Consider the following 23,639-nt stretch of genomic DNA (forward strand, 5'->3'; position numbering starts at 1 on the left):
CTTGGAATTTCAGGGCCACAAACAAAACTGAGGAGAGCCCTGGGATGTCCGCTGGCTTGCTCGACCCCAGTGGGGAGACCGGTTTTCGAGCAGAGGCAGTGCGGGCGCGGGAAGGGGGCCTGAGGCCGCCCTCCGCAGAGAACTGACACTCGTCCCAGACAACCCAGCCTCCCCGGCCTCCTGCATTCCCAGGAGCCGCTGCTGTGGATGCGGAGGCCGGCCCGCCCTTAAGCAGAAGCAGCAAAGGGGCCTTGGAACCTCTCCGCTGCCCTGCCCGGGGGCAACAGGACCATCTTGCCGGAGCCTCAGGAGCGGTCGCCATCCGCCCGCGGAGCCCACCCCTCCCGGTGCAGCCCTGCTCGCGCAGGGACTCGGCGCAGACCCCGTGGAGAACCTGCAGGTGCTGACGCACTCCTGCGCAGGGACTTGGCGCAGAGCCCGTGGAGAACCTTGCGCCATTAGAGGCACGCCTGCGCGAGCGCAGCCGGCTTGGTTGCGGACCCCGCGAACCTCGAGCTGCTCGGCACACGCGCCTTTTGGAGGTTAGCATAATACAATGTTGGAGAGCTGAGCGCAGGGTTTCTCAATGTCGGCACTTTTGACTTCGCAGGCTGGATACTTCGTTGTTGGTACTTCTTGTGCCTTGTAGGATGTTTGGGAGCATCTCTGGCCTCTGCCCACTAGATGCCTGTAACACCCCCCCACCCACTTACCCAAATTATGACAATCAAAAATGCCTTCAGACATTGCCAAATTTCTGCTGGGGTGGAAGTGGGGAGCTAGGTTGAGAACCTCAGATCAGAGCTGCTCAGACTCCACATGGCAGCCCTGTGTTCACCTCCCTTAATCCCCACAGGAATGTTAATGTGATACTTTTGTTACTTTGTTCCAGGATTGTTTCCTTTTAGCGAGGGTTGGTTACAGGTTAATTTCTTACGTTTAGACTCGTTAGTTTTTAGTTTCAGTTATCTTCGGTTATTTATTTTTAGTTTTATTAATTTTCATTTGTTTTTAGTTTTCTAGTTATTTAATCTTATAGCTTTAAAGTTACCTGTTTATAATTATTTTGTCTTTAAAGTTACTTAGTTTTTGAGTTATTTATTTTCAGTTATTTATAGTTACTTTGTTTTAATAATTATATATTTCCAAATTAGCTTTAGAATTATTCATTTTTAATTATCTGTCTTTTCAGTTGTTAATATCTGAGTTATTTATTTTCATGGTTATTCTATTTTTCGTTATTGGCATTTTTGAATTATTTATTTTACAGTTACTTATTTGAATAGTAAAAACTCACTGGAAGTTTTTGAATTCCTTTATTTTCAGAATAAAATAGCTGTCTTTATTTTGGGGTTTTTCCGCTAGTTATTTGGTTTTAGAGTTACTTATATTCACAGTAATTTATTTTCACTTATTTTAGATTCTGTGTTATTTTTACATTCATTTATTATTTGGGTTTTTTATTTTTTAGTTATTTGGTTTTAAATTATTTTATTTTCAGTTGTTGCATTTTTGAACATTATATTTTGAATTTTTTAGTTTCAGAATTTTTGAGCTAGTTTCTGAGTTATTTTCAGAGTTACTTATTCTCAGTTATTTCTCTTCAGTTTTGTCTTTGTCATTCAATTTTTTTTCTATTCACTATTTTTAGTTATTTTATTTTCAGGTTTATTTTCAGAATTATTTAGTATTATAATTATTTAGTTCATCAGTCAGGAGCCAATCAAGAGAGACACTATACTAGTTATTTTAACAGAAAGGATTTACTATAAGGAAGTGCTATCCAGCTATTGGAGATTTTAATGGGAAAAAAAAGTGATAATGAGATATCATGAAGATTCTAACTATAAGAAGCAGCTACCAGCCCAAGGGCAGAGGGAACAAGGGAAGAGGTTGGGGGCCCCACATGGCTGAGGGTAGCCCTCTGGTGTGTGGGGGGGGTGGCATTCCCCAGGTGCCCCCAGGAACTTGAAGGCGGGCCTGGGAACTGGATGCAGAACTCTGCTGCCAGCTGGTGCTAGAGGAAGGGGCGTGATGAGGCTGCTTAAGTGTTGGGAAAATGGTAAACTGCAGCTTCTGGAACCGACTGGGGCTCTCAGGGTGAAGGCCAGTTGCTACGGCAATACTGAAGGGAACCCAGGCACACAGGGAGGAGCAAAGCCCTCGCTGGCAGAGGAGGCGAATGGCCCCAACCACAAAGCAGAGAGCAGAGGGTGGGCGGGAAGCTGAGCGATCATGGCTAATAACCAGCACCCTGAGCTCTGGAGTTGTTTATTTTTACAGGTAGTTTTGGATTTAGTTGTTTTTGGAATTGTTAGGGTGCTTTGATTTTAACTTTTCACTGGATGAGGGATCTGGCTGAGTTTTCAGTCCCCTGACATTCCTGGAATGGAGTGGGTCAGCAGGCACCTGGGGAGTGTCTCCCATGAGACTCGGGAACATCACTGTAGAATTCAAGAAAACGAAAATAGTGTATCCATAAAGAAGCCCTTTGACTGGGTGGCCAAAAAGGGAAGAGAGTGAGGAATAGACCATCAGGGAGGGGCTTCTTGGCACGATTATCCAGCAGAGTGTTTGAAATTTTTCAGAAAGTTGAACTATGTGGTGGGTCCACACTCTCATGCCCCCTTTCCTAACAACAAAGTATCTGTCTTATGGTAGAGTGTGTTTCAAATTGGTAGGATACAATACTTACTATTTGCACACACCAATAAAGTTCTTCCCAAATCTATAGGAAATCTTACTTCCTTCTACCTGCATTATTTTCCAACCCACCTTGTTCCATTTTGACCATAAGAATATTTATTTATTTATGTATGTATTCCCTCCTTTCATTCAACACCTATTTCCTGAGCACCCCCATCCTAAGGAAGGTGCCAGCATCGGGAGAGACCAAGGAAGTTTGAAGATGAGTGAGAGGTTCCTCAGTCCAGTTGGGGGAGACAGATGTGGAAACAGATCATCGCAACACGGTGTGACACATACTGTGGGAGCACACAACCCTGCTGCTGTGTGATGAGTCTGGTTATGGAAGTGTTGGGAAAATGGTAAACTGCAGCTCCTGGAACTGAAGTACAGTTTTGAAAATTTTAGACTTCTTAAAAACCAGGAAAAAAAAAACCAGAGAGTGGCTCTTCTATGAGTGAAATTTGTATCATCATTTTGTTTGGGTAAATGGAAAAGAATCCAAAACCATCAGATAAACCCCCCAGCCTTCTTTTACTAGTCGTTCAATTAGTCATGTTACCTGTTGCCCACTAGAGGGACTCATTTCAACACGTTGCTGAGGAGTGGGACTGCTGTAGCCCCAGGTGAAAGTGGTCTGGCCTAGGATCTGTAAAATCTGGCAGAGTCTGAGTCCACACTAAACACCAGCCATGCACTATGAAATGATGAGAAAAGTTAGAGATCCTCTAAACCAGCACTTCCCAGAGTATATTTTGCAGCATAGGCAGAAGAGTGTAAGAATTCAATGAGTTAATCCCACAATGAAAAAGAATTATCTAAAAATAAATACACTTTAAAAATACTACACAGGGAGGGGAGACCTTCAAGATGGTGGAGGAGTAAGATGTGGAGATCACCTTCCTCCCCACAAATACATCAAAAATACATCTACATGTGGAACAACTCCTACAGAACGCCTCCTGAATGCTGGCAGAAGACCTCAGACTTCCCAAATGCAAGAAAGTCCCCACGTACCTGAGTAAGGAAAAAGAAAAAAAGAAAAAACAGAGACGAAAGAATAGGGATGGGAGCTGTGAAGGAGGAAAAGTTTTCACACACTAGGAAGCCGCTTCACTGGCGGAGACTGGGGATGGGCAGGGGGGAAGCTTCAGAGCCACGGAGAAGAGCGCAGCAACAGGGGTGCAGACGGCAAAGCGGAGAGATTTCCACACAGAGGATTGGTGCCAACCAGCACTCACCAGCCTGAGACGCTGGAAGCTGAGGCTCGGGCTTCCGAGGTTAGATCACAGGGAGAGGACTAGGGTTGGCTACATGAACACAGCCTGAAGGGGGCTAGTGCGCCACAGCTAGATGGGAGGGAGTCTGGGAAAAAGTCTGGAACTGCCTAAGAGGCAAGAGACCATTGTTTTGGGGTGCGCGAGGAGAGGGGATTCAGAGCACTGCCTAAATGAGCTCCATAGACGGGCACAAGCCGTGGCTATCAGCGCGGACAGCACAGCTGGGCATGAAACGCTAACACTGCTGCTGCAGCCACCAATAATCCTGTGTGCAAGCACAGGTCACTATGCACATGCCTCCTCCCGGAAGCCTGTGCAGCCTGCCACTGCCAGGGTCTCATGATCTAGGGACAACTTCCCTGGGAGAAGACATGGCACACCTCAGGCTGGTGCAACATCACATTGGCCTCTGCTGCCGCAGGCTCGCCCCACATTCCAATTACAACCACTGTACGCCTCCCTCCCCCCACCCCGGCCTCAGTGAGCCAGAGCCCCCTAATCAGCCACCGCTTTAACTCCGTCCTCTCTGGGCAGGAACAGAAGCCTGAGGGTGACCTACACGCAGAGGCGGGGCCAAATCCAAAGCTGAACCCCGGAAGCTGTGCGAACAAAGAAGAGAAAGGGAAATTTCTCCCAGCAGCCTCAGGAGCAGCAGATAAAATCCCCACAATCAACTTGAGGTACCCTGCATCTGTGGAATACCTGAATAGACAACAAATCATCCCAAATTTGAGGTGGTGGACTTTGGGAGCACCTGTAGACTTGGGGTTTGCTCTCTGCGAATGACTTGTTTCTGATTTTTATGTTTACCTTAGTATAGTTTTTAATGCTTGTTATCACTGGTGGATTTATTTATTGGTTTAGTTGCTCCCTTTTTTTTCTATTACTTTTTTATTTCTTTAATTTTAATAATTTTTTAATTTTAATTTTTTAATTAAAAAAATTTTTTTTTCTTTCTTTTTTTTCTCCCTTTTCTTCTGAGCCAAGTGGCTGACAGGGTCTTGGTGCTCCAGCCTGATGTCAGGCCTGAGCCTCTGAGGTGGGAGAGCCGAGTTCAGGATATTGGACCACCAGAGCCCTCCCGGCTCCAGGTAATATCAATTGGCAAGAGCTCTCCCAGAGATCTCTGTCTCAACACTAAGACCCAGCTCCACCCAACAGCCAGAAAGCTACAATGCTGGACACCCCATGCCAAACAACTAGCAAGACCCATTAGCAGAGAGGCTGCCTGAAATCATACTAAGTTCAGAGACACCCCAAAACACACAGCCAGATGCGGCCCCACCCACCAGAAAGACAAGGTCCAGCCTAATCCACCAGAACAGAGACACCAGTACCCTCCACCAGGAAGCCTACACAAGCCACTGAACCAACCTCACCCACTGCGGTCAGATACCAAAAACAACAGGAACTACGAACCAGCAGCCTATGAAAAGGAGACCACAAACACAGTAAGTTAAGAAAAATGGGAAGACAGAGAATTATGCAGCAGATGAAGGAGCAAGGTAAAAACCCACCAGACCAAACAAATGAAGAGGAAATAGGCAGTCTACCTGAAAAAGAATTCAGAGTAATGATAGTAAAGGTGATCCAAAATCTTGGAAATAGAATGGAGAAAATACAAGAAATGTTTAACAAGGACCTAGAAGAACTAAAGAGAAAACAAACAATGATGAACAACACAATAAATGAAATTAAAAATTCTCTAGAAGGAATCAATAGCAGGATAAGTGAGGCAGAAGAATGGATAAGTGACCTGGAAGATGAAATAGTGGAAATGACTACAACAGAGCAGAATAAAGAAAAAAGAATGAAAAGAAATTGAAGACAGTCTCAGAGACCTCTGGGACAACATTCAATGCACCAACATTCAAATTATAGGGGTCCCAGAAGAAGAGGAAAAGAAACAGTCTGAGAAAATATTTGAAGAGATTATAGTTGAAAACTTCCCTAACATTGGAAAGGAAATAATCAAGTCCAGGAAGCACAGGGAGTCCCATACAGGATAAATCCAAGGAGAGACACACCAAGACACATATCAATCAAACTATCATAAATTAAATACAAAGAAAAAATATTAAAAGCAGCAAGGGAAAAACAACAAATTACACACAAGGAAATCCCCATAAGGTTAACAGCTGATCTTACAGCAAAAACTCTGCAAGCCAGAAGGGAGTGGCAGGACATATTTAAAGTGATGAAAGGGAAAAAATCTACAACCAAGATTATTCTACCCAGCAACGATCTCATTCAGATTTGATGGAGAAATTAAAACCTTTACAGACAAGCAAAAGCTAAGAGAATTCAGCACCATCAAACCAGCTTTACAACAAATGCTAAAGGAACTTCTCTAGGCAGGAAACACAAGAGAAGGAAAAGACCTACAAAAACAAATCCAAAACAATTAAGAAATGGTAATAGGAACATACATATCAATAATTACTTTAAATGTGAATGGATTAAATTCTCCAACCAAAACACATAGACTGGCTGAATGGATACAAAAACAAGACCTGTAAGTATGCTGTCTACAAGAGACCCACTTCAAACCTAGGGACACATACAGACTGAAAGTGAGGGGATGGAAAAAGATATTCCATGCAAATGGAAATCAAAAGAAAGCTAGAGTAGCATTTCTCGTATCAGATAAAACAGACTTTAAAATAAAGACTAGGGCTTCCCTGGTGGCGCAGTGGTTGAGAGTCCACCTGCCGATGCAGGGGACATGGGTTTGTGCCCCGGTCCAGGAAGATCCCACATGCCATGGAGTGGCTGGGCCCATGAGCCATGGCCACTGAGCCTGCACATCCGGAGCCTGTGCTCCGCAACGGGAGAGGCCACAACAGTGAGAGGTCCACGTACCGTAAAAAAAAAAAGATGAAAATAAAGACTGTTTTCGAGAGACAAAGAAAGGCACTACACAACGATCAAGGGATCAATCCAAGAAGAAAATATAACAATTGTAAATATTTATGCACCCAACATAGGAGCACTTCAGTACATAAGGCAAATGCTAACACCCATAAAAGGGTAAATCGACAGTAACCCAACCATAGTAGCAGACTTTAACACCCCACTTTCACCAATGCACAGATTATCCAAAATGAAAATAAATAAGGAAACACAAGCTTTAAATGATACATTAAACAAGATGGACTTAATTGATATTTATAGGATATTCCATCCAAAAACAACAGAATACACTTTCTTCTCAAGTGCTTATGGAACATTCTCCAGGATAGATCATATCTTGGGTCACAAATCAAGCCTTGGTAAATTATAAAAAATTGAAATTGTATCAAGTATCTTTTCAAACCACAACACTATGAGACTAGATATCAATTACAGGAAAAAAACTGTAAAAAATACAAACACATGAGGCTAAACAATATGCCACTAAATAACCAAGAGATCACTGAAGAAATCAAAGAGGGAATCAAAAAAATACCTAGAAACAAATGACAATGAAAACACAATGATCCAAAACCTATGGGATGCAACAAAAGCAGTTCTAAGAGGGAAGTTTATAGCAATACAATCCTACCTCAAGAAATAAGAAAAATCTCAAGTAAACAACCTAACCTTACACCTAAAGCAATTAGAGAAAAAAGAACAAACCCCCCCCAAGTTTAGCAGAAGGAAAGAAATCATAAAGATCAGATCAGAAATAAATGAAAAAGAAATGAAGGAAACAGTAGCAAAGATCAGTAAAAGTAAAAGCTGGTTCCTTGAGAAGATAAACAATATTGACAAACCCCTAGCCAGACTCATCAAGAAAAAAAGGGAGAAAACTCAAATCGACAGAATTAGAAATGAAAAAGGAGAAATAACAACTGACCCTGCAGAAATACAAAAGATCATGAGAGATTACTACAAGCAACTCTATCAATAAAATGGACAACCTGGAAGAAATGGACAAATTCTTAGAAAAGCACAACCTTCTGAAACTGAACCAGGACGAAAAAGAAAATATAAACAGACCAATCACAAGCACTGAAATTGAAACTGTGATTAAAAACCTTCCAACAAACAAAAGCCCAGGACCAGATGGCTTCACAGGTGAATTCTATTAAACATTTAGAGAAGAGCTAACACCTGTCCTTCTCAAACTCTTCCAAAACATAGCAGAGGGAGGAACACTCCCAAAGTCATTCTATGAGGCCACCATCACCCTGATACCAAAACCAGACAAAGATGTCATCAAAAAAAGAAAACTACAGGTCAATATCACTGATGAACATAGATGCAAAAATCCTCAACAAAATACTAGCAAACAGAACCCAGCAGAACATTAAAAGGATCATACACCATGATCAAGTGGGGTTTATCCCAGGAATGGAAGGATTCTTCAATATATGCAAATCAATGTGATACACTGTATTAACAAACAGAAGGATAAAAGCCATATGATAATAGATGCAGAAAAAGCTTTGGACAAAATTCAACACCCATTTATGATAAAACCCCTCCCGAAAATAGGCATAAAGGGAACTTACCTCAACATGATAAAGGCCATCTATGACAAACCCACAGCCAGCATTGTCCTCAATGGTAACAAAATGAAACCATTTCCGCTAAGATCAGGAACAAGACAAGGTTGCCCACTCTCACCACTCTTATTCAACATAGTTTTGGAAGTTTTAGCCACAGCAATCAGAGAAGAAAAAGAAATAAAAAGAATCCAAATCAGAAAAGAAGAAGTAAAGCTGTCACTGTTTGCAGATGACATGATACAATACATAGAGAATCCTAAAGATGCTACCGGAAAACTACTAGAGCTAATCAATGAATTTGGTAAAGTTGCAGGATACAAAATTAATGCGCAGAAATCTCTTGCATTCCTATACACTAATGATGAAAAATCTGAAAGTGAAATTAAGAAAACACTCCCATTTACCATTGCAACAAAAAGAATAAAATATCTAGGAATAAACCTACCTAAAGAGACAGAAGACCTGTATGCAGAAAATTTTAAGACACTGATGAAAGAAATTAAAGATGATACAAATAGATGGAGAGATATACCACGTTCTTGGATTGGAAGAATCAACATTGTGAAAATGACTCTACTACCCAAAGCAATCTACAGATTCAATGCAATCCGTATCAAAGTACCACTGGCATTTCTCACAGAACTAGAACAAAAAATCTCACAATTTGTATGGAAACACAAAATATCCAAAGCAATGTTGAGAAAGAAAAACGAAGCTGGAGGAATCAGGCTCTCTGACTTCAGACTATACTACAAAGCTACAGTAATCAAAACAGTATGGTACTGGCACAAAAACAGAAATATAGATCAATGGAACAGGATAGAAAGCCCAGAGATAAACCCACACACATATGGTCACCTTATCTTTGATAAAGGAGGCAAGAATATACAGTTGAGAAAAGATAGCCTCTTCAATAAGTGGTGCTGGGAAAACTGGACAGCTACATGTAGAAGAATGAAATTAGAACACTTCCTAGCACCATACACGAAAATAAAATGGATTCAAGACCTTAATGTAAGGCCAGACACTATAAAACTCTTAGAGGAAAACGTAGGAAGAGCACTCTTTGACATAAACCACAGCAAGATCCTTTTTGACCCACCTCCTAGTGAAATGGAAATAAAAACAAAAATAAACAAATGGGACCTATGAAACTTGAAAGCTTTTGCACAGCAAAGGAAACCATAAACAATACGAAAAGACAACCCTCAGAATGGGAGAAAATATTTGCAAATGAAGCAACTGACAAAGGATTAATCTCCAAAATATACAAGCAGCTCATGCAGCTCAATATCAAAAAAACAAACCACCCGATCCAAAAATGGGCAGAAGACCTAAATAGACATTTCTCCAAAGAAAAAAGAAGATATACAGATTGCCAACAACACATGAAAACATGCTCAACATTACTAATCATTAGAGAAATGCAAATCAAAACTACAACGAGGTATCACCTCACACCGGTCAGAATGGCCATCATGAAAAAATCTACAAACAATAAATGCTGGAGACGGTGTGAAGAAAAGGAATCCCTCTTGCACTGTTGGTGGGAAAGTAAACTGATACAACCACTATGGCGAACAGCATGTAGGTTCCTTAAAAAACTAAAAATAGAACTACCATATGACCCAGCAATCCCACTCCTGGGCATATACCCTGAGAAAACCATAATTCAAAAAGAGACATGTACCACAATGTTCATTGCAGCACTATTTACAATAGCCAGGACATGGAAGTGTCCATCGACAGATGAATGGATAAAGAAGGTGTGGCACAATATTACTCAGCCATAAAAAGAAACGAAATTGAGTTATTTGTAGTGGGGTGGATGGACCTAGAATCTGTCATACAGAGTGAAGTAAGTCAGAAAGAAAAACAAATACCATATGGTAACACATATATATAGAATCTGGAAAAAAAAGTGGTTCGATGAACCTAGGGGCAGGACAGGGATAAAGATGCAGATGTAGAGAATGGACTTGAGGACATGGGGAGGGGGAAGGGTAAGCTGGGACGAACTGAGAGAGTGGCATGGACATGTATACACTACCAAATGTAAGGTAGATAGCTAGTGGGAAGCAGCTGCATAGCACAGGGAGATCAGCTCGGTGCTTTGTGACCACCTAGAGGGGTGGGATAGGGAGGGTGGGAGGGAGGGAGACGCAAGAGGGAGAGGATATGGGGATATATGTATACATATTGCTGATTCAGTTTGTTATACAGCAGAAACTAACACAACACTGTAAAGCAATTATACTCCAATAAAGAGGTTAAAAAAAAAAATACTACACAGGGGAATTCCCTGGCCATCCAGTGGTTAGGACTCTGCACTTCCACTGCAGGGGGCACAGGTTCGATCCCTGGTCAGGGAACTGAGATCCTGCAAGCCAGGATCTTAGTTCTTTTGGCATGGCCAAAAGAAAAAAAAAAAACACTACATGTTCTGCTCCTCTCTTGGTTGATCCCAATTAGTAGATTAAAGGAGCAGAGAACTCTTTCAGGAAGAATGTCTGTATACTTTTGTTAAACTCATGATTTCCCAAACTTATTTGACTACAGAACCCTTTTCTTAGTGGAATGTAACATCCCATGTGTAAAGGGAAAGAGTAAGCTGCTGTAACAAAGATATCCAACAATATAGTGACTTAAAGAATATTTCTGTCTTGTGAAACATCCTGGGTTGGGCCTGCAGGCTGCTGTGCTCCACACGGTCATTTAGTGGCCCAGGTTCCTTCCTTGTGGTTTTTCTGCCATCCACTAGAGCATTGTCTTTGCCTACATAGTCAAAAGCAGATCTCGGGAATGTCCAGTTTCCAGACTGCAGGAAAGGGAAAGAACTTGGAAGATATGCATACGTAATATTTTAAGGCCCAGTGTGCAAGTGGCATGCAAAATCTTTTCTTATATTCCCTTAGTGAAAGCTTTGTTTCACCAAGCTGCAAGAAGTATTGGGAAGCTAGCTAGGAGGCCATTGCCCAACTTCAACTTTATTACTGTGCATCAGTGTCACCCAGCCTGCCTGCAGCCGAGGAGGAACTAGAATCCGTGTCCTCCAACTCCTAGGCCAAGATTCTAAGTTACCACACTAGCATTTGCTTATCAGTCAACAAGTATTAAGTGTCTCTTGAGTTCCAAGTTTACTGTCAGATGAGGATAGAAAGCTTTTTATAATATAGTCTCACTAATCCTCTACAAAGTGTTTGTCAATTGCATCTTTAATCTGGTAGCAGTTTTTGTTTATGGATAAGCTTTTCAAATATGGCTATTATAAAAGTAACAAGAATTGTAGGTTTATACCATAATATTTTAATTTGCCAGGGAACATATACCATGGAAATTAACAAAAGGAAAACAGGGTAGAGAATCTTGAAATGGACCCAGATACATCTCAGAATTTATAAAAAAGGCATTTCAAATTAGTTCTGAACCAAAAAGATAAATGTTTTGTAAAAGTGGTGTTTGGACCACTGGATAGCAATGTGGAAAAAATAATAGTAAGTTTACCTCAGCCCTTAAAGTCATTCATATCAATTTCAAAACCTTGGCCTCTGTGCACTGGTGCCAAATCGAATCTCAGAGACAGAATTTTGGGTGAAGTAGAAAGAATAACTTTATTGCTTTGCCAGGCAAAGGGGACACAGTGGGCTTGTGCCTCTCAAAAACAGTGTGTCCTCAACCCAGAGGGATTTGGTGAGCAGTTTTATAGCAATGGTTCAAGGCCAGAGTTGCTGATAAGGATTAGGGTGTGTGCAGGGCCTGCACTCCTTTAATCTGGCCTCAGGTGGTCTCCTGATAAGCTTCTGTGGTTCCTTTAATCTGGAATGAAGAATGCTAACATCTTCCATTTGTTGGGCGTTTTAATTCTGTAAAGAGCTCAAAGATATTGTTATGTGTATCCCTTGAGGTGGAACCAGGACCTGCCCCAGGGCTGCACTATTGTTTCTTGACTGCTCCTCCTTTGTCTCTGCATTGCTCCCTTCCCACAGGGTCCTGCTTGGTTTCACTATTGTTCAAGTGTGTGACTTAAAGAAATCATGAAAGTCAAAAAAAAACATTTTGAAAAGAATCTTGAACAGGATAAAGTCTTTCCAGGCAAAAACTAAAACCAGAAGCTACAAAGGAAAATCTTGACAAATTAAGCTATGTAAGAGGCAAAAACTTATACGTAGAAAAAAGGAAAAATTAAAACTCAAAAGGTAAATACATTTTCAAAACATGACACAAGACTAATTTCCTTGGTGTATAAAGAGTGTTTACAAATCAACAACAATGGAAAAAGAAATGGGCAAAGGACATGAATACATAGGAAAAAACTTCAAAATCCAGTAAATATATGAAAAGAGGCCAAACAATGATATATCATTTTTCATTATCAGACTGTCCAACATTTAAAACTTTGATAATACCCAGTGTTGGAGAAGCTATAGGAAAACCAGCACTCTCATACACTGTTGGTAAGAGTGTAAATTAGTACTATCACTTTAGAAGAGAATTTGTAACAGCTTTCAAAAATTTAAAATAAGTATATGATTTGATCTAACAGTTCCACTTCTAGGAATTTATTTTAATGATAAACTCATATAAATGAACAAAGAATTATATGTACAGATGTTTATTTTAGGATCACTTTTAACAGGAAAACAAGTAGTGAGAAACAACCTAAATGTCTGTGGTAGTGTAAAAATTTATCCCCAAATTGAGACTCCTTCCTTCAAAGAGTGGAATCAAATTACCTTCTCTTTAAGTGTGGGCTGTACTAATGACTCAGTAAATAGAATGTGGTGGAAGTGATGCGCGTTGACTTTTAAGACTACGTTATAAAAAGCATTTTAGTTTTTTCCTCATTCTCCCTCTTGGGTTATTCACTGTAGAAGCCAGCTGCCATATTGAGAGGACACTGAAGCAGCCCAAAGGAGAGACCTGCGTGGCAGGAACTGAAGCCTCCTGCCAACAGCCATGTGTGTGAGCCCCTGGGAGGTAGACTCTCCAGCCCTAGTCAATCTTTCAGATGGCTTCAGCTCAAGCTGATGTCTTGGCTGAAACTTCATGAGAGACCTGGAGCGAGAAGAACCCAGCTAAACCACTCTTGAATTTACTACCAGAGGGCCATGAGATAATAAATGTTTGCTGTTTTAAGCACCTAAGTTTTGTTAATGGTAGATAACAAATATATTAAATATGAAAAGCCGATTGATAAAATATTGTACTGACATACAGTGGAACTCTGTGCAGCTATTAAAAATAATGTCTTCTGCTTGAGATGTAGAAATCTAGAAAGAGAACTATCCCCACACTTGCAAGATCAGAAAATCTGGAAAATATGCAAATTCACAACTTTTTGTGGACCCATGAGAGAGCTGAGTTCACCGGGCACCCATATAGCCTGAAGACCAAGGAAAGACAGGCACCTACAAAGAGAGATGGAACTCCAAGCACTTGCCTACCTGGAGCAGGCACTGCTATATGCTGGCAAAGAGAGTTCTGCTAAATTTGTGGCCCAGTGTAGGCTTGCAAGAGAAAATAAAAACCAAGGGGCCATAGATATAATGAATATTTGCATCCACTTACAGGCTTTTCTCCTCCAGTGGTCTCACTGGGCACTCACAAGAAAGATTAGCAAAAGTCCTGAGAAAGCATCCTTGAGGGCATAGCCCGGGGAAGGGGAGTATCAGTTGCTGCAGGAAAGACAGGAGACAAGGCTTGGATCCTATCGCCCCATATTTCCAACAGAACAAAAGTAGAACAGCTGCCCAAGAACAGGCAATAAACACATCCTTACAGGGCTGGTAAATCCAACTGCAGCTGGGGAAAGATAATGGAATAAAAACCAAACCTCTGATCCTGGGAGAGAGGTGGGAATACGTGCTGTGCCCAAAACTGCTGGAGGAGGGTAGAAACACTTTGAAGGTCACACCCCCTCAAGACCCAGGGACAGAGTGCCTGCCTGCCTGAGACTTAATCAGAACAGAGCACCTCATGGCTCAGTCCCCAGCCCCAGGCTAACAAGCACTGACTATCAAGTAACAGTGGAGTCTGCTGGGAGAGCTACAAGGGTATGGAGAGACTCTGACACGTACCAGGGAAGACCTAAAGCTGAGAGTGGAGCACACATTGAGAAAAACATTTGGTCAAACAATGCCATACCTTAAACACAGGTAACACTTGAGGAATCTGAAGTGCATGGTGTACTTAGGCTAACTGTAGCAACAACAAACTCAAGGGTCTACACAAAAGAGTGAAGACTGCAGGAAATGGTAATCACATAAGTAAGTACTGAAGCTTTTTCCCCTCATTATTTATGTCTCCTTAAAAGAAAATTGACTATTTAAATATAAAAAGAATAAGAATATGTTGGGCTTCCCTGGTGGCGCAGTGGTTGGGAGTCCGCCTGCCGATGCAGGGGACACGGGTTCGTGCCCCGGTCCGGGAAGATCCCCAGAGCGGCTGGGCCCGTGAGCCATGGCCGCTGAGCCTGCGCGTCCGGAGCCTGTGCTCCGCAACGGGAGGGGCCACAACAGTGAGAGGCCCGTGTACCGCAAAAATAATAATAATAATAATAATAAAGCAGTTAATCCATCAAGAGGACATACCAATCCTAAATATTTACACATTAATAACAGAGCTTTGGAATACACAAAGCAAAAACAGAACTGCAAAGAGGAATAAACAAATCCACAATTTAATCTGATATTTCAACTCCTCTCTTGTAAGAATTGATAAAACAATAAAGAAAAAATCAGTAAGAATATAGAATACTTGAACAACACTGTCAACCAATTTAACCTAATAACATTTATAGAGTACTGAATCCAACAACAAAGGAATACACACACTCTTCTTAAGTTCACATGGAACATTTAACAAGACAGACCATTGTTATGGGCTGAACTGTGTTCCCCCCTGCTGTTTGGTCCCATCCTGTTGATGGTGATGCTCTTGCCTAGGAAGTAGGAACACCTGAGGCACTCACCAAGCTTGTGGGGCCAGTGTTGTGGCTGGACTAGCCCGTGTGGTTCTTATAATGATTGCAGTACACACTTCAGCCAGAAACCTTCAGGGAACTTTGAGGAACAAGATTTACTACTCATAGGTCCTGGAGGGTACACAGCACACTCAAGGGCCATGAAGCAAGGTCACAGGTTGAGAGACAGCACAAACCTGGGGCTCTGCCTTTTTTAGGGCCCAAGGGTGGGGTGTTTAGGGTTTCACAGGTTCACTCTTTATTGGCTAATTTAAAGCATAAGAGAGGGAATTAGGGAATGGAAAGGGAGAAGCTAAAAGAATGTTGAAGAAGAAAGTTGGAGGGCTAATAATGCCTGATTTCAAGGTCTATTGTAAAGTTACAGCAATCAAGGCAATTTGATCTTGACATAAAGATAGAAAATTATATCAGTGGAACAGGATAGACCCATATACATGTGGACAACTGATATTCAACAAAGGTACAAAAGCAATACAGTGAAGAAAGGATAATTTTTTCAGCAATGAGCTAATCCACATCTCAAATCATATGGAATTCTCAATAAGATATTTCTCATCCGAAACCATCAAGGCCAGAAGGCAGTGAGATGATATATTAAAGTGCTGAAAGGAAAAAGACTGTCAAGAATTCTATATCCACAAAACTGTCCTTCAAAACTGAAGGAGAAATTAAGACATTCCAGATAAACAACAACTGAGATAATTTGTCACTAACAAACCTTCCCTACAAGAAATGCTAAAAGGAGTCCTTCAGAAATGAAAGGTTACTAGAGAGTAACTCAAATCCACATGAAGAAATAAAGAGCACCAATAAATGTAACTACATAGGTAAATATAGAAGACATTATAAAAATATTTTTTTGTTTGTCATAGTCAGCTCTGGCTACTGTAACAAATTACCATAGACTGAATGACTTAAACAACAGATTTATTTCTCACAAGTTTGGAGACTGGGAAGTCTGAGATCAGGGTGCCAGCATGGTGGCATTCTGGTGAGGGCCAACTTCCTGGCTTGTAGACAGCTGCTTTCTCACTCTATCCTTACGTGGTGGAGAGCAGAGAGAGAACTAGCTCTCTTCCTCTTCCTATAAGGACACTAATCCCATCATGAGGGCTCCACCCTCATAATCTAATTACCTCCCAAAGTCCCCACCTTCAAATACCACCACATTAGAACTTCTGTATATGAATTTTGAGGGAACACAAACATTTCCTCTATAGCGTTGTTTGTAACTTCTTTTTCTCTTATCTGATATAAAAGACAACTTCATAAAGCAATCATTATAAACCCATGATGGTGGGTATACAATGAATAAAGATGTAATTTATATGGCAATAATAGCAAAAAGGAAGGGGAGACAATGGAAATAGATAGAAGCAAAGTTTTTATATACTATTGAAGTTAAGATAGTATTAATCCAAACTAGATTGCTATAGGCTGAGATGTACAGTAATATTCAGGGCAACCACTAAGAAAATAACTCCCCAGGCCCCTCCAGTCAGGCTTATCACCACTCAAGAGATTTTGCTCCCGTAGCCAGCAGAAAGGGCACAGGCTTCAGGGCCAGACAAGGCATGATGCAAATTTTAGCCTGTTATGTGATGCTGGGTGGTTCATTTTCCACATCAGTAAAGTGGGGATTAAAAAAATCTACCCTGTAGAGGTACCATATGCATTACACAGTGTCAGGCACATAATAGGGAGTCCTTATATGGAAACCATTATTACTGCTATTATTATTATTATTATTATTGCTATTCTCCAACTACCCAGATCCTCTATGACCTTCAGTCTCTCCAAGGTTCAACGCCTACAAAGTCATCTCTGACTATTCCTTTCCTCATCTAGTGTGTTTCTAAGTAGCAAACAATTGATCAGTCACTCTCTAGCTATTTATATCAATAAATGTTTCTCAACTAGGCAGTAAGCAACTTGAAAGCATATATTATATTCTAGTCCAGAGCACCTCTTCAGCTGTAGTACAGCATAGTGCTTAAAATCCTAGACTTTCAAGCCAACTGGATTCATAGCCCAGCTTCTTCATTTATTATCTAAGTGATTCTGGGCAAGTCACTTGACCTCTCTATGCTCAGTTTCCCCATCTGTGAAATGGGACAACAATAATACTATAGTGCCCACATAGAGTGGCTGTGGGGCTTAAATGGAATAAGAAGAGTGTCTGGCACAGAGTATCTGCTTAATTATTGTCTGTTGAATAAATTGACTCAAAGTCCAGAATTCTAGACAGCAAGTAGCTGAAATTAGGTCAACTGACACAAATTAATCTTCACCTTCCACCCTAAAAATTCAATTTGGAAACACACCCCTTGCTTTGGTAAATTTGCTTGATTACAGCAACATAGTAAGATAAAATAGTTGCCAAAGTTGTTTTTCAGGAAATGGTTTGAGACTAAACTGAAAGCCCTAAACCTAGTAATCAGGAGGGTATCCTGATAAACTGCCTATATGTGTGTTCCTCATGGGGACTCACAGCTCTGGGAGAGAGACCACCATTGTTTTGTCTAATTAATAGAGGAAGGAGATAAGACATGAAAAGGTTGCCTTTTGAAGACATTCAATATTATTTGTGTTCCAGGAAAACCACCTGAGAGTAGTCATTGTTATCCCTGTTATACAACAGAAGAAACCGAGGCTCAGAGAGGTTACCCAAGGTCATACAGCCGGTGAGTTGGCAGGGCCAGATTCAAACCCAGATCTCCCTGATTCCTGAGGTCACACTGACCCCTCCCACAAGGTGAAGTTCCCAGGTGAGGCTGCCTTGAGCAGAAAACAGGGCTGCCTCAGACTTCTTGTGAAAACACACAGAGACAGACAGCACTCTACCCATGGAGTTTTGACTCATGCTCACCCTCAGGACTGAGGGACTGGTTTTCTCCTGGCTGAGAAGGGTCTCTGGGTTTACAGAAATGTACTCAAGATCTTAGAGAAAAATGGAGACCCAACTTAAGAGAGAAGGAAGCAGGCACTGCCACAGATCCACCACCTCTTGTGCAAAATGATCTCAGATGCCCTTCACCTTGGCTGGGGGACATGCCCCATCCCCCATCCCGTCGCTCACAAACACTAAAGGCAGAGATGAAAGTGCCTGCCTTCACACAAGAGCCACTTGTGGTTTCCCTCCCCTCTCAGCACACCACTTGGGAGGGCCTTTCAGTTCTCATAACGCAAGTGACTTTGTTTTCTCTGCCACAAGTAATAAGGGGCAGAAGGAGGTGTCTACTTTGTTGCCAGAGCCTGCCCTGGAATTAGCCTTGCACCATTCGGAAGACCCAGCCTTGCTGAGCGCTGTGCCTAGCAGTCCCTTGGCGAGGCAGCGATACTCCCTGGCTCCCCAGTCATGTCCTGGCAGCTGTCTGCAGTGGTGGTGCTCTTCGTGTCCCTGGCCGGTGAGTGACACACATGACTTTCCATGGTGACCCTGCCACATCCGGTCCTATTAAATGTAAATGCATTCTAGTGCCAGTGACCAAGGTGGGACAGGACAGATTGGAGGTAGCTGTAGTGGCTTCAGCTACTGTGGGTATTTGACTTGGGAATGCCTCTTTATTACCTTACGTGTGGAGCACACCTTCATTTTTTTTTTTTCCAGAGGCTTTCACAGTTTGGACTTGTTTTCCATGAGTCAGGCAGAGAAGGTGTCAACCCTAGAAGACAGTGACACTGCCCCTGGTTCCCAAATGGTCTGTAGGCACCGGATTAGGGAGAGTTTGCACAAATCTCTTTGATTTAAGAGATGGAGAACTGAGCCAGGGCTTAGAAATGGGGCTCTTGCCAAGAGCCTGGGGAAATCACGTCATGCCTTGCTTTTTCTGCTTTTCTTAAATGGAGCGCTATGTGTATATTATGTAACAGTGAGTTGTGAAGGTGAACGAGATGTGGTCTGACAAACTGCCGTCTCAGAAAGATGTAAGCCAGGGCATCAAAGATTTCTTGTTGCATTACCAGTATAGGTCAGATCAAAGAGACTGTCTGGGAAGCTGAGATTTTAATGATTCTTTTATGTCTGTGCCCCCTGCTTTCACCAAGAACATTTTCTCCCTAGGACGTTGAGTCCTCTTATGTGCTTTATCAAGTTTGCTGGTTGATTCACAATTCCTTCCACTACCACTGACTTGAACATGTGAGGGAACTAGCTCTGTCCACATGGCCTCACTAACACGCTCAAATGGGAGACACAGCTGCACTTGAGTGTAACACGAATTGTCGTGAAAGTTGGAATTAGAGTTTCACATTCTTTTGGAGGCAAAATGAAAAGTAATCATTATGTTTAGCAGAGCAAGCCAATAAAAAAGCAGAAGATCTCAATGTAGCAGTAACCCTCAGTGACCTGTCTGTGGGTGCCAATTCAATGGCTGGCAGACGACTGGTGGATTCAGGAGGGCAATGAACGTGTGATAAATGCACAGGCAGGTGGAAAGGAAATGCCCACGTTGCCCTTTCGTCTCTGAGCTGTGCATTCTTAGAGGTGAACGTGGGCGCTCAGCTAACAAATGGCAGCCCTGAGATTTGCACCCAGGAAGTTCACCTTCGGGGTCCATGCTCTGCACTTCTGCACTATACTTCTGCATGCATATGTTCAAGAAATACTTGTTGAATTGCATGTGAGCAAAAACCATTCGACATTTTGCTTGGAGAAACATAGCTTTTAGGTAAGCTAACTATGTAATCTTTATCCAGCCACTTTGCTTCCCTGATCTCAAATTCGAACCCCATAAAATGAGGAGATTTAAGTTTGTATCAGTTAAGTTTAGGTTCAGCTGCACATAAGAGACAAGCGCCAAATAGTGAATTAAACAAGATAAGTGTCTGTTTCTGTCTCAAGTGAAAACAAGTCCAGAGGAATTCAGACCAGGTCTGTGTGGGGACTCATTCTTGTGGACCCACCATCCAATGTGTGACTTCTACCTGCAAGGTCTCCTCATGGTTCTAGATGTCTGCTGGAGCTCCAGCCATCACATACACATTGCAGCCTGATTAAAGGAGGAAACAGGAAGGCAATAGAGAGGCCCCCTAGGTGACTGAGCTCCCTTCAAGCAACCTTCCCAGAGGCCCACATAACCCTACCACTTGTATTGCTTTGACTTGAACTCAGTCACATTCCTACCCATCTGGAAAGGAGGCTTAGAGATGGGGGGCTTTATTCCATGCAGCAAGTGCTCGGCTTAAACTCATGGCTCAGTTACTAAGGAAAAAGGAGAGACTGGATTTTGGTGTAGTCAGCCAGCAGTCTCTGACACAGGGCTAGAGCCCCTTCTGCTCAAGGGTTTTCTTTGAGCCTCAAGTCCCACAGAAAACTGACAGAGGCAGGATTTACATCTCTCTGCTAAAAGGCCTAAGATTAAACTGTGAAACTGTGAACAGAATCTTGTCAAGGGCCCACCCCTGCTGCCCCACACATCCAGAAACGGTCTTCCTGCCGCATCCAGCTAGGGCTACCTCTGCTGCCCGGGGAGGTGCCAGAGAAAGTGCTCAGGAGTTAAGCTTGACTCCCTGCCCCTGGACATGGCCACAGCACTCCATCTACTCCCCAGCTGTGCTCCTTAGAGCTCTGCAAAAGGTAGCCTCTGAGACCTGCCAGGTCGGCTCCCTGCTGGCCCTCCTTCTGACCCCTCCTCACACCCTCCCAAGCTCCCATGATGCTGACTCTGCTGTTCTGCAGAGACATTCCAGGCTCTGAAGCCCCATGCCTTTACACATACTCTTTCTCCTGCCTGTGGGATGCCATCTACTTTCCTGTCTGCCTGAAGAATTTCTCCTTGTGATGGATTCCCCACCTCACCCCATAGCACTCAGGGCCTGCTTCAATAATAACACCTGGGCTCCCCTGGTGGCGCAGTGGTTGAGAATCCACCTGCCAATGCAGGGGTTCCGGGTTCAAGCCCTGGTCCGGGAAGATCCCACATGCCGCGGAGCAAGTAAGCCCGTGTGCCACAACTACTGAGCCCATGTGCCACAACTACTGAAGCCTGTACCTAGAGCCCGTGCTCCGCAACAAGAGAAACCACCACAATGAGAAGCCCATACACCACAACAAAGAGTGGCCCCCGCTCGCCTCAACTAGAGAAAACCTGCACACAGTAACAAAGACCCAATGCAGCCAAAAATAAATAAACAAATAAATTTATTAAAATAATAATAATAACACTTGTCACACTGAGGAGTATAGTCCATTTCTGTGTGTGCCTCACAAGGCTTTGCCCCCCTGAGAACAAAGACCTAACCCCAGTGCCTGGCCTGGAGCTTGGCTCAGAGGAGGCGCCTCTGTATGTGCTGAATTGGGTGTGGCGGGGAAACCAAACTAAGGCTCTCTGGGAAGGCCCGACTGTCTGGGAAATACCTAAAGAAGCGGTCCTTGTGTGGTCACTGGCTTTCCCAGGGCCTGGCTGATGGATTATCTCTCACTCCTCCTGCGAGTTGTAGGGAAACCAAAACTTTCTCACGCCCCTTCCTGCAGTTCACCATCTAAAGGAATACAAACAAGGGGTTAAGGCTCTGGGGTACTCATTTGCTGAGTCTCTTGAATCCTGGAGAGGAGACGCTGAGGTTCTGGGAGTGGGAGCTTCGCAAATCAGTCTGTGGACTTCAGGCTGTGTTCTTCTGAGTAGAAGGAGAACTGAGAGAGTCTGAGATGTGCCCTGCCCTTGCTTCTGCCCACTGCCCACTTTGTGGTTTTCAGACAGACCAGTGAACTTGACTAAACCTCTAGGCCAAAGATCCCGCTGAAAACTATGACCCAATTTTGACCAAGATTGGTCATATATGTGTGGTCATAAGCATAGATTTTGTAAAACAGAGTATTTTTCAGAGCATTATTTCCATTGAGTACCTAACAAACATATGAACTTTCTGGGATGTATTTCAATGCACAGCATAGCTACCTCTGTCAAATTTCCATCTAACTGCCTGCCCATCTTTTATACCCCACACTCCTACAGGGAGATGAGGAGAGGAGGGGAGGGACCAGAGTGGAGAAAGAGAAGAATATTAGAACAATATTTCCCAGACTTGTTTAATTGTAACACACTCTGTTACTTTCAGTCACTTTTGTTCCTGCCACCTACCAGCCCAGGCTCCTGTCCGCCTCAAGGTCACATACCATATGGAGACACCATCACCTCCAGGCACCTCACAAAGACTTCCTATATACCAAGCACACTTGACAGTGTACCATGAGTCTTCTTGTCCTGTTTGGGGTGCTGTGCGTTCATGAATGGCCTATGTGCTTTTTTCCCTTACTTGAGTTCATTCATCACTGCTGAGAGAGGAGTTCTAATTGCATTATGAGGAAGGCTCCCCCTTTGAAAGGGTGTGCTACTCAGTTGAGGAAATTCTACTCAGTTGAGAAGATTTGCTTTAGTTCATAAGCATAAGCTGTACACAGTGGGATTTTATCAAGGACCTAATCTTCCAGGAGAGCAAAAGCCAGGTGGTTCCCAGTCTCCCAGAGTTCTCTGCAGCAATCTTTGCTTTTTACTACAAGGTATTCCTAGATACCACATCTGGGAGTGAATTCTATTTCTTCATAGTAATACTATGACCCTAACTGGGTTCCCGTTGGGTTCTTGACCCAGGGAACAGCAACTCAGGTTCAGCCCAAATGAATTATGCAAATAAATCTTCAACAACTGTCAACCTTCATAACAATCTTGAAAGGAAAAATCTTGCTCCAAGCTCTACAGTATGGGCATAAAGGCTCCACGTATGATTTTACAAAGATTTGTGAAGTAAATCTATAGCCCATAAAATTTGCAACTCTCAAATATCATACATTTCAATTGTCGAAGTAAACATTTTAGATACAAGAAAAGACTCTTTAGTAATAGTCTCAAGTAACTTAATGTCATTAATAATGTCTTCTTTAAAGGTTATCAAAGGCATTTTGAACTGATACTTTTGTCTTTCCCATTTTGCAAACCAGCTGTGCAGAAATAATTTATAAGTGCTACTACTGGGCTTGAAGTTAGCCTTTTCTTCTGGAAAATAATCACTGTTTTAGCATGTGGGCCTTTGAAAGACTCTCTGAGGACCACCATTATGAGGGTTTAGTGAACTGGGGTCACTGGAGGGGCACCCTACTCTTCTCTCCTCTGCTTTTGTCTCTTCTCTTACCATTCTTCCCAGTGACACGCACCACCTCCACCCATGCCCAGATCCAAGGGCAGGCTTTGGTTCAGACAG

At 42.6% G+C, this 23,639-nt stretch overlaps 2 protein-coding genes across 3 annotated transcripts in view; both read left to right on the forward strand.

Annotated features, from left to right (window-relative positions):
• MCF2L2 (MCF.2 cell line derived transforming sequence-like 2) overlaps positions 1-1,125 on the forward strand; it is a 194,542-nt gene extending 193,417 nt beyond the window's left edge. Inside the window, exon 29 of the mRNA XM_029214819.1 lies at positions 14-1,125. Coding sequence (XP_029070652.1) covers positions 14-146 — 133 coding nt within the window. The 3' untranslated portion in view covers positions 147-1,125. The remainder of the gene's footprint in view (positions 1-13) is intronic.
• Positions 1,126-18,658: 17,533 nt separating this feature from the next.
• The window catches only part of LAMP3 (lysosomal associated membrane protein 3), a 31,448-nt gene continuing 26,467 nt past the window's right edge, over positions 18,659-23,639 (forward strand). For both annotated transcript variants that reach the window (XM_029215065.1, XM_029215064.1), the window contains exon 1: positions 18,659-18,847. In XM_029215065.1, the coding sequence (XP_029070898.1) occupies positions 18,799-18,847 (49 nt within the window). In that variant the 5' untranslated portion in view covers positions 18,659-18,798. The remainder of the gene's footprint in view (positions 18,848-23,639) is intronic.

The sequence above is a fragment of the Monodon monoceros genome, unplaced genomic scaffold (genome assembly GCF_005190385.1).
Source record: "Monodon monoceros isolate NGI ecotype Baffin Bay Population unplaced genomic scaffold, NGI_Narwhal_1 Super_Scaffold_11, whole genome shotgun sequence".
NCBI lineage: Eukaryota > Metazoa > Chordata > Mammalia > Artiodactyla > Monodontidae > Monodon > Monodon monoceros.